We start from the raw sequence: 11,642 nt of genomic DNA on the forward strand, positions 1-11,642 counted from the left end.
ACGTGTAATACAGCGGGTTAGTTTTAAAGATATAAAGACAATTTTGAAAATTCACTTACATGTAATTGGCGAGATAATTTTATTGGGGGTGCTAACAGACTACCATGTGTAAAAATGGTTTTATTTATTAGATTAGGAGATTTATTTAAAATAATTAATTAAATTTATTTTTATAATAAAACTTAATTAATTTTATAATAGTAATTACGGTTATAATTAGTATCTATTAATTAAATCTAAAAATTTTTGGAATTGGAAAACGCTAAAAGCATACGACGACACTTGAGAATTGAGATCAATTTTTTAAAAACCTGTTTGAACCGTCCGGGCGAATTAGTTGCACGGGAAACCAGAGAATGGAATGGTTCAACTATCACCGATTTATGTCGATTTCTGAATCGGATTGAACCGATCGGTTTTTAGAAAAACCGATTGAACCGATCAAAATATACCGGTTAAACCAAATAAAAACACCATTTTCATAATAAACTTTGATGAATTTTTTTAAATGTATATAGTTTTCTTTAAATAAAAACATATGATAAATGTTAGAAAGTTTTTAATATATTTGAAGTGATCTACAATTTATTTGTATGTATTCTTTTAATGTTTGAACTTGTAAAAACTGATATGATTTATATACTTATGTATAAAAAAAAGTAAAAAACCGGTTCCGCTGTATGAGTTGATCTAAAAAAAACCCGTTTTTAAAACATCGAGATGATAATTAACGTAAATCCTACGTCGGCGTTCTGTTCGTCGGAACTACAAAAACCCTAGCGGTGATCTGGATCACTACTTCCCTTACTCGAAACGTCAATCTCTTCAAGTTGCTGCAAGATCTTAACAAACAATAAACACAAATAATCTTCCTCCTGAAAATCCACCACACTCGATTCGATCACCAGGCCAGTCCTCTCTCCAATGGAGGACGCATTCGCCAGATCTGTTCCTGAGGTATTACTCAGTTTTTTAGGGCACAATTTGTGAACTTTATGATTCCATTCTCCCAAATTCTAGCATTGTCTTCCAGCCAAGTTGAGGTTTTTCCTTTTTAACTCATATGGAAATGTATGTGGCTATTTTTTTTTCTTGTGACGGAGTGGGTGGATGATCCAATACTGTTCATTGTTGGCAGCAATAATCGAGCAATCTTGCTAACTTAGTGCTGAATCTAGAAATAGTAATCGAAAGTTACATAATGCCATTCTAACACGATGAGCTAAATGTGCTCTAATTTCCATCTCAAAGCCCAATGTGTAGTCTTGTTTCTCTACCTGTTTATGCAATGTATCTGTTTTTTATGCAGGTCCTGGATTTTTTTGGAGTAAATCCCACAAAAGGTCTTACTGATATCCAGGTATGCAGTGGTAGTCACTAGTCACTGGTCATTTTCCTAAACTTCTGTTCCAGTTGTAGTTTGATTTGGCTTTTCACTAAAGATTCTTTTTTATTTATTTATTTATTATTATTACTTGTAGGTGACAAGTCATGCTCGGATTTATGGCAGTAATGGTATGCATTCTATTTTTATTATTTTAGGCTAGTAAAGTCTGATCAAATGGATTGGTGAGCGACTTAGGAAGAATTATATATCATATTGTTTGTAAGTTTTTCATAAAAGGGAGCAAGATTCCATGGTTAAAATGAGAGGAAATCGACATGGAAGCAATGGATACAAATTAAAGAATAAAGAATACATAGCTTAGAATTAGATTTCTTGCTATTTGATTAATCTTCCTCTATTTTGATTGTATACCATCTGAAGAAGGTGTTACATGGTGAAAGCAAGCTTTCATGTTTCATAATTTACTGTGTACTTATACTATAAGTAACTTGATACATTGCTTTCTTTTGGCTTAATAAGTATTCTGTCAACTATAAATATAGGCTATATTCTCTTTTTCTAATAAGTTGTTTTTTTTTCTTTGCAGTGTTGCCTCAAGAAGAAAGTAAGTATAGGTCACCTTCATTTTTGATTTAATCAAATCAATTGAATTTCACTACATTTAATTGCATCTCACTGTATATGTATACAGGCACTCCTTTCTGGAAATTGGTATTGAAGCAATTTGATGACTTGCTTGTTAAGATATTGATTGCTGCAGCTGTTGTTTCTTTTCTTTTGGCACTGGTCAATGGAGAAACAGGCTTAACTGCTTTTCTGGAGCCTTCTGTAAGATTCATTTTTTTTTTCCATTTATTTGAAATGCTTCATTTAGTTCCAACTTTGATTACTTCATAAACACTACCTTATAGTTTATACAGCTATAGCCTATGAGAATACTATGTGATTATAGTGGATTTGACTTGAAAGATTATGTTGTATGTACAAAAACTACAACTGACATGATTTACATTTTATTATGATGGATTGCAGGTTATACTCATGATATTGGCTGCAAATGCTGCTGTAGGAGTAATTACAGAAACAAATGCTGAAAAGGCTTTGGAGGTAATCTTATTCTTATCAGCTAACTCTAGTTTTATTCAATGTTCCTTGTGTCTTGCTTTTATTGTCTTGAACTCTTGATCTTATTAAACCTTTAATATACACAAACATTTTTTATAATTTTATTAATTTGTTCCTACTTCATGTTGCAGGAGTTGAGGGCCTATCAAGCAGATGTTGCAACAGTCATGCGTAATGGTAAACATTTGATGGTATCAATTAACTTTTAAAATTAATTAATTACTTTGTATTTAGGATTCAAACTTATTTATTATCCAAGATAAGAATTAAAATATTGTGTGCTATATTTTCTCATCTGTGAAAGCTTTGCAGGATGCTTCTCCATCCTACCTGCAACAGAACTAGTTCCTGGGGATATTGTTGAAGTTAGTGGTAGGTTTTATAATCTTTACATAATATCTTCCCTATCTATATAATAATATATAATACCATCAATGGACAATAATTTTTTTTTTTTTTTTTTTTGTGGGATTCTCCAATGAATAGTGGGTTGCAAAATTCCAGCTGACCTGAGAATGATTGAGGTTTTAAGTGACCATTTACGTGTTGATCAAGCCATTCTTACAGGTATTGTCCTTACATGTCTTTTACATTTTGTAACATAATAATGATGATGATGATGATGATGATGATAATTTTGTGTTTTGGAAAACAGGTGAGAGTTCATCAGTGGAAAAGGAGCTGGAGTCCATGGTAACAAGCAATGCAGTATATCAAGACAAAACCAATATCCTATTCTCTGTATGAGTTTGAAACATTAAAAATTATTTTTAATTATTTAATATAAATTAGAATTAATGAATTGAAGATATGGGATGTTGGGCAGGGAACAGTGGTGGTTGCTGGTAGAGCAAGAGCTGTTGTTGTTGGTGTTGGTTCTAATACTGCAATGGGCAGCATACGTGATTCCATGTTGAAAACTGAAGATGTAAGTTTCATCATGTATACATATTTCATAATATTTTAAAAGTTGAAACCCTAATTGATTGATTGTTGATGGATGTAGGAAGCAACACCACTGAAAAGGAAGCTTGATGAATTTGGTACTTTCTTAGCAAAGGTTATAGCAGGTATATGTATACTGGTGTGGATTGTGAATATTGGACATTTTCGTGACCCTATCCATGGAGGATTCTTTCAAGGTGCTGTTCACTACTTCAAGGTAAATTAAATATTATTTTATAAAAATAAAAGTTTCATGCTCAGTGAATGTGTTACTAATTTAATTTATCTTACTTCACTAGATTGCAGTTGCCTTGGCTGTTGCTGCAATTCCTGAAGGCCTTCCAGCTGTTGTTACAACGTGAGTGATTTGTGATTTTGTAAATTGTAATTTTTATTATTAATATTATTACCTCATTATTAATTTATTATTTATATATAAAATGATAATGACAGGTGTTTGGCTCTTGGAACTAAAAGAATGGCTCGTTTGAATGCTATTGTGAGATCATTGCCTTCTGTTGAGACATTGGGTTGTACTACAGTCATTTGCAGTGATAAAACTGGTACTCTCACCACCAATATGATGTCAGTTTCAAAGGTGATCCTTTTTGCCACATGTCATCTTCTCATGCAATCACACACTTGTCATTTTCTCTCTCTCTCTCTCTCTCTCTCTCTCTCTCTCTCTCTCTCTCTCTCTCTTTTTAAATTATTTAATATCCACTTGTCTTTTTGGCATGTTTTAACTTCTTAAATTTATGGCACTATACACAACAAGTTTCCCTTTTTTTTTTTTCATATAAATGTAATGAAATTAATTGGTCACCATTAATGTCTATTTATTGTTATAGGGACTAATCCTGTAATTTTTAAGAACAAATACTTGGTGTGACAGGTGTCTTTCATGTTTTTCTAAACACAAACTGATTACAAATATCTTTTTAACACAAAAGCCATCGATGTGATGTATATCTTATGTTATGTTACTTTCTGATTTTAAATAAAACACTGATATTGTCATTTATGATTGTCTTTGTTTTTTTCAGTCTTATTATATTTCTTCATCCAATATGATTATCTTATCATTAATCTTGAGTCAAAGAACACTGTGAATGTTTTAAAATCATCTTACATATTAATTAAAAATAACAATGATAGACTTACAAACAAAACAATCAATATTGCTTAAAAATAACCATTTGCAAATTTATGATTGATAATTACAATTTTTATAGCATCTATGTTTTTTGTTATTATAGATTAAATTACTTACTTATTCATCATTTCGATTGTATTTATTTCAAAACTTTACTTTAAAAAATGCTGAATTTCACACCTAGTTTCTAATCAACAATAATCATACTTGTAATATTTATTAATCATTTTTTTTATTCCTAGATTTGCGTGCTTCATTCTGTAAATCATGGAGTTGCAGCTTCAGAGTACAGTGTTAGTGGTACAACCTATGCACCAGAGGGTTCTATTTATGATCACTCAGGGATGCAGGTTTATTTTTGCTAAAAAAATCTCCTTCAGTTTTAAGTTTTAACTTAAACTTTCCTATAATATAAATATAAATAAATTTTTTTTTTTTTTTTTTTTTTTTGCAGCTTGATTTTCCTGCTCAATTTCCTTGTCTTCTTCACATTGCCATGTGTTCAGCTCTCTGCAATGAGTCTGTTATACAATACAATCCAGACAAACGAAACTATGAAAAAATTGGGGAGTCAACTGAAGTGGCTCTTCGTATATTAGCAGAAAAGGTTGATTCATTTGATTCTTTTATTTTAAACTTGTTTTTATAAAATTTCAACTTTAGTCAAACTTGTTATTTGACTTTTTTGAAATCTTATCAGGTTGGTCTTCCAGGTTTTGACTCTATGCCTTCTGCCCTCAATATGTTGACAAAGCATGAAAGAGCATCTTACTGTAATCATTATTGGGAAAATCAGTTCAAAAAGGTTTGGTTTTTATAACCATAACCATAATCATAATCATAATCATAATTATGTTTTTTCTTTTATTGATTCTTTTTTTTTTTGGATGCAGATATCTCTTTTGGAATTTTCTCGTGATCGAAAGATGATGAGTGTTCTTTGTAGTAGAAAACAGATTGAAATTATGTTTTCCAAAGGTGCCCCTGAGAGTGTACTCTCTAAATGCACAAGTATCCTTTGTAACAATGATGGTTCTACTGTTCCTCTAACTCCAAATATCAGAGCTGAGCTGGAATCTAGATTTTCCAGGTGATTTCATCTTCTATTTCCAACAATTTTTTTACATGAGTCGAGTTTTTACTTTTTATACACTTTTTTTTTTTTTTTTTTTTTTTTTTTTTTTTGTGTTTCAGTTTTGCAGGAAAAGATACATTAAGATGCCTTGCACTTGCCTTAAAAAGGATGCCTACAGGTCACCAAAATATCACCTTACATGATGAGAAAGATCTTACATTTATTGGGTTGGTATGTATGCTTTCTATCCCATTCACATATCCCAATTCTCAATCTCAAATTATTTTATTTTCATTTTTCTTTTTTTTTTGTTTACTTTAAGGTTGGAATGCTGGATCCACCAAGAGAGGAAGTCAGAAATGCTATTCTCTCATGCATGACAGCTGGCATACGTGTTATGGTTGTTACAGGTGATAACAAGGTAACTAACTAACTAACTAACTAACTAACTAACTAACTAACTTTTTGTGCATTCAAAATCAATTTTTGTTATTATTATTCTAATTGGAGATAAAAATTCCAGACTACTGCAGAATCATTATGCAGAAAGATAGGTGCTTTTGATCACTTGGATGATTTTGTGGGAAGATCTTTCACTGCTTCTGAGTTTGAAGAGCTTCCAGCTTCTCAAAAGACATCTGCACTCCAACATATGATACTTTTCACCAGGTATCTTCAATTCTTCATACATATTTTTTTATATTTAATTATTTATATCTGCAAAAGGAAAATGAATTTGATTTGTTGTAATCATTCAGGGTTGAACCATCTCATAAAAAGATGCTGGTGGAAGCACTACAACACCAAAATGAAGTCGTAAGTCTATTTTAAGTAGAATTTATAAAATAAAATTAAAAAAAAAATCATTTTGAGAATTGGTAAATGAATTTTTGTTTGAAGGTTGCCATGACTGGAGATGGGGTGAATGATGCACCTGCATTAAAGAAGGCAGATATAGGAATTGCCATGGGATCAGGCACAGCAGTTGCAAAGGTATCTATCTTCTTCTGACTTTTTGACTAGTCAACTCTTTCTTAATTATGTTGACTTTTTTATGGTTATAATATATATACTAATAAATTAATAATCATCACTTGTTATTATCAGAGTGCTTCAGACATGGTTTTGGCTGATGACAATTTTGCTACAATAGTTGCAGTAAGTTTCTTGTGAATTGAGGTAATAAAGATTTGCAAAAGCAAAAGAGTTTTTTGTTTTTAATTTATTTATTTTTGTTATTGATAGGCTGTTGCAGAGGGAAGAGCTATATACAATAACACAAAGCAGTTCATTAGATATATGATTTCTTCAAACATTGGAGAGGTAGTTTGTATCTTTGTTGCAGCTGTGCTTGGGATACCTGATACTCTTGTCCCTGTAAGCTTCTTCCAATCCAATCCAATCCAATCATTGTGAAATTACATTTTTACCCCTCACCAGTCCTTCCATTTTCATTTTCTTAAATCTTACCACTTGTTCCAGGTGCAACTACTTTGGGTTAATTTGGTTACTGATGGATTACCAGCTACAGCTATTGGCTTCAATAAGCAAGATTCAGATGTTATGAAGGCTAAACCTCGAAAGGTATTATTTTCTCTTTCTCTTTCTCATTATTAACTTTTTTTTTTTTTTTTTTTTTTTTTATATACTAATATTATTACATAACATTAACTTTTTGAATCACAGGTTAATGAAGCTGTTGTCACTGGGTGGCTATTCTTCCGTTATTTAGTGATTGGAGGTATTCATTTTTAATTTTTGTTATGTTGAATTATTAATAAAAAAAGGTATTTTTATTTTTGTAATTTTCAATTTCTTATGCAGCTTATGTTGGACTTGCAACTGTCGCGGGTTTCATATGGTGGTTTATTTACTCAGATACTGGTCCAAAGATACCTTATACTGAACTGGTAACTCCTTTTTTACATTAACTATTCATTCTTTCTATAATAATAATAATAAGGCTAAAATCATTGATTTCTTCACAACTTTCATACAAATCTTAGACAATAATAATACACAATAACAAAAAATTCAAACTAATATGCTCTACTTGGGTAGATTTTTCAAAGTATGACAATGATGCCTTAGTAAGTAGAATGCTGTAATATAAAGAAAGAGTAAATTACTAAAATCGTCCCTATGGTTTGATCAAAATTGCACATTTGGTCCCTAACTTTCTTTTGCACTCGTATCGTCCCTGTGTTTTGATTTTGTTGCATTTTTTGTCCCTTACATACATAAACTTAGGGACCAAACGTGTAATTTTGACCAAACCATAGGGACGAAAAACGCAACAAAATCAAAACACAAGGACGATCCGAGTGCAAAAAAAAGTTAGGGACCAAACATACAATTTTGACCAAACCATTGGGACAATTTCAGTAAGGGATATCTCCAGAAAAGTCCCAATATTTTGAGCAAATTTTTAATAAAGACCTAAATTTTATTTTTTGAATAAAAAAGTCCCGACTTTTTCACATTTTGAATAGAAAAGCCCAAGAAATCGGCTAATTTATTCACTTTAGCCCCTTTTGACCTGTTTAGCAGGTCATGAGACCAAATTGTTAATTTTTCGAAAATAATGAGACTTTTTTGCAGATTTCGTCAAAATATTTATATAATGTACAAACATATTTTTTACATATCTATATCTATTTTTACGTATTTGTGTATTTTTTTTTTATGTTTTTATATGTATATACTTATGTATTTCTATGTATTTTAAATGTATAAACGTATATTTTTAGTTATTTACATGAATTTTTAACCATTTTACATATTTTTTTAATGTATTTTTATGTGTTATTTTTTATGTATTATGTATTTATATGTATTTTTATATATTTTTACGTATTTATGTATTTTTTAAGCTTTTTATATAGATGTTTATGTATTTGAAGTCTATAAACGTAATTTTTACGTATTTATATCTATTTTTAAGTATTTTATATATTTTTTATGTATTTTTTAAAGCTTTTTATATAGATGTTTATGTATTATTGTATTACTTTTACATGTTTATATATTTTTTATGTAAAAATAATACAATTAAACATCTATATAAAAAGCTTAAAGAAATAATACAATTAAACATGTAAAAATAATATAATTAAACATTTAATGTAAATAAAAATACATAAACATATTTATAAGAAAACAAGAAAAATACATAAATACGCAAAAATATATATAAATACATAATACATACAAAAACACATAAAAACACACAAAAAATATGTAAAATACTTAAAAAATACATATAAATACGTAAAAAAAATATGTTTATACATTTAAAATAAATAAAATATAAAATCATCTATATAAAAAACTTAAAAAAAAAACATAAATACGTAATACATAAAAAATATGTAAAATACTTAAAAATAGATATAAATATGTATAAAATACGTTATACACTTAAAATACATAAACATCTATATAAAAAGCTTTAAAAAATACATAAATATGTTCAAATATATAAAAATACATATAAATACATAATACATAAACAATAACACAAAAAAATACATAAAAATATGTAAAATGGTTAAAAATACATATAAATAAGTAAAAATATACGTTTATACATTTAAAATACATAAAAATATGTAAATATATACATATAAAAACATAAAAAATACAAAAATACGTAAAAATAGATATAGATATGTAAAAAATATGTTTATACATTACATATAATTTTTGATGAAATCTGCAAAATAGTCCCATTATTTTCGAAAAATTAACAATTTGGTCCCATGACCTGCTGAACAAGTCGAAAGGGGCTAAAGTGAATAAATTAGCCGGTTTTTTGGGCTTTTCTATTTAAAATGTGAAAAAGTCGGGACTTTTTTATTCAAAAAATAAAATTTAGGACTTTATTAAAAATTTGCTCAAAATATTGGGACTTTTTTTGGAGATATCCCATTTCAGTAATTTACTCGTAAAGAAATGAAAGGAGGATGCTATATTACTTAATACACAAATAAATGTAAAAAGCTTGTTATTTTTATATATTTATCATTTTTTAATTCTATTATTATTAGAGTAAATTACTATAGTCGTCCCTGCGGTTTAGTCAAAATTGCGTGTTTGGTCCCTTACTTTTTGTTTTTGCTCTCCGACCATCCTTGTGGTTTGGTTTTGTCGTGTTTTTTGTCCTTCACAGACACGAAAAGACTAAATTGTCCTTTATATTTTCTTTTTTGGTTTTTATTACTATTTTTTTTTATTGTTTATTAAATTAAAAAAAAATAGAAAAATGATTTATACACAAATGGAACCACAGTGGGCATCAGAGAGAAAGAGATGGACTGATGGGCTTCATGGAGTGGGTCAATCCATTTCATATTTTTTATATAAAAAATAAAGTTAATAATTATAATAGTTTAAAAAAAGTGTAGGCTTTTTTTTTACATTTTGTTTGTTTCGTGATTATTTATGCAGATGAATTTTGACAGCTGTTTGACACGTCAGACGACATATCCTTGCAGTATATTCAGTGATCGACACCCCTCAACTGTTGCAATGACAGTGCTTGTTGTTGTCGAAATGTTCAATGCTTTAAACAATCTCAGTGAAAATCAATCCCTAATGTCAGTATTCTTATTTCTATTTCCTTACTTCTTTTTCCAAATCAAAACTTTATTTCTTTCTACTTTAGGAATACTTACATTTATTTACATTCATTCATTCATTGATTTGACTCCATCATCCATATCCTACCCTTTTGTATTTGCTTTATGCTTTTTTTTACTTTTAGCCAGGAGCTGTCGTTTTTTGACTTCAGGACTGAGAGAGATAGATGTGTGTGTTTCTTTTGACTTTATATGAACATAAACAAATAAACAGTTTTTCATTAACAGAGGGATACAATCGTCATTTACTAAAAAAAGAAGCTAATTTTTATGAATTTTCCCTCATTTGTTATTCCGTCATTTTCTCTAGTATTTTTTTGTACATGTTTCCTTTTTTCTTCGTGTTTTTTTGGAGGATTTTAAAAAATAATGAATAATAATAATTTCAGGGTTATACCTCCTTGGAGTAATTTATGGCTTGTTGGTTCTATTGGGGTGACTATGTTACTTCACTGCCTCATTTTATATGTTCAACCACTTTCGCTTCTCTTTTCTGTAAGGTTTTTTTTTTTTTTTTTTTTTTTTTTTTTTTTTTTTTTTTTTTTTTTTTTCTTTCTTTCTAAATAATAAATAATAATATGTTGTCAGTAAGTTTTAAACTTCATTTTCCATTTCAGGTTGTACCTTTGACATGGGACGAGTGGACTACTGTTTTGTATTTATCGTTTCCTGTAAGTTTATTATTATTTTTTTTAAAATTATTTCTTGTAGACAACTGTAATTTTTCTAACATTAAAAATTCTTTGTTATGATATATGTATATAGGTAATAATTATTGATGAGATTTTGAAGTTTTTCTCCCGAAATTCAATTGGTATGTTCTGCATTACTATTCAACTACTTTTAGGGTTTCTTTCATTTACATGGATAACATTTTCGATTTTCTTTTTAAAATATTATTCAAGGATTTTTTTTTTGTGTGTTAAATGTAGGCATGAAGTTGAATTTGAGACTTAGGAGAGCTGATCTGCTTCCCAAAAGGGAAGTACGCGATAAGTGATATGTGGGATCTCCAATATACTCACAGATACACACAATACTAGAAGAGACCTTTTTGCTTAGGTGTTGATTTTGTTGTAAAAAAAGATCTCGACTTTATTATACATATTTATGAGCAGTTGGTGATAATTGTTGATTTCATTTCATATTTGCATGTCATCAATAGAAGAGTAAATTACTGAAATTGTCCCTGTGGTTTGGTCAAAATTGTACGTTTGGTCCCTACCATTTTTTTTGCATTCGGATTGTCCCTATGGTTTGATTTTGTTGCGTTTTTTCGTCCCTGTGGTTTGATTTTGTTGCATTTTTCGTTCATTACATACATAAAGTTAGGGGCCAAACATGCAATTTTTA

General features: G+C 29.2%; 1 protein-coding gene across 3 annotated transcripts; it reads left to right on the plus strand.

Moving 5' to 3' along the window:
- The first annotated feature begins 701 nt into the window (after positions 1-701).
- ECA3 (endoplasmic reticulum-type calcium-transporting ATPase 3) lies at positions 702-11,429 on the plus strand. Of its 3 annotated transcripts, XM_079019097.1 has the most exons (33): positions 703-957; positions 1,310-1,360; positions 1,482-1,515; positions 1,935-1,952; positions 2,040-2,176; positions 2,381-2,455; positions 2,605-2,650; positions 2,786-2,845; positions 2,960-3,040; positions 3,129-3,214; positions 3,300-3,401; positions 3,480-3,635; positions 3,718-3,776; positions 3,872-4,016; positions 4,817-4,924; positions 5,029-5,181; positions 5,275-5,379; positions 5,468-5,664; positions 5,769-5,880; positions 5,972-6,070; positions 6,173-6,318; positions 6,408-6,465; positions 6,550-6,642; positions 6,757-6,807; positions 6,895-7,026; positions 7,132-7,233; positions 7,336-7,390; positions 7,474-7,559; positions 10,099-10,247; positions 10,679-10,784; positions 10,907-10,960; positions 11,055-11,103; positions 11,222-11,429. In XM_079019097.1, the coding sequence occupies exons 1-33, from the start codon at positions 925-927 to the stop codon at positions 11,287-11,289; spliced, it is 3,006 nt and encodes a 1,001-aa protein (XP_078875223.1). In that variant the 5' UTR covers positions 703-924; the 3' UTR covers positions 11,290-11,429. The 3 variants fall into 3 exon arrangements, 2 of the variants coding, with proteins under 2 accessions (XP_078875223.1, XP_078875224.1); XR_013691081.1 differs by lacking the exon at positions 10,679-10,784 and having other exon boundaries at positions 702-957; XM_079019098.1 differs by lacking the exons at positions 703-957; positions 1,310-1,360; positions 1,482-1,515; ... (1 more) ...; positions 2,040-2,176; positions 2,381-2,455 and having other exon boundaries at positions 2,616-2,664.
- The last annotated feature ends 213 nt before the right edge of the window (positions 11,430-11,642 follow it).

The sequence above is a fragment of the Lactuca serriola genome, chromosome 9 (genome assembly GCF_051521515.1).
Source record: "Lactuca serriola cultivar US96UC23 chromosome 9, Lser_US96UC23_V15, whole genome shotgun sequence".
Taxonomy (NCBI): Eukaryota; Viridiplantae; Streptophyta; class Magnoliopsida; order Asterales; family Asteraceae; genus Lactuca; species Lactuca serriola.

Bases quoted from the DNA above. Each gene is read 5' to 3' on its own strand.
- ECA3 (XM_079019097.1), top strand. From the start codon at position 925: ATGGAGGACGCATTCGCCAGATCTGTTCCTGAG. The intron at 3,041-3,128 runs GTATTGTCCTTA...TTTGGAAAACAG, and splicing joins TGATCAAGCCATTCTTACAG to GTGAGAGTTCATCAGTGGAA. The intron at 5,380-5,467 runs GTTTGGTTTTTA...TTTTGGATGCAG, and splicing joins GGGAAAATCAGTTCAAAAAG to ATATCTCTTTTGGAATTTTC.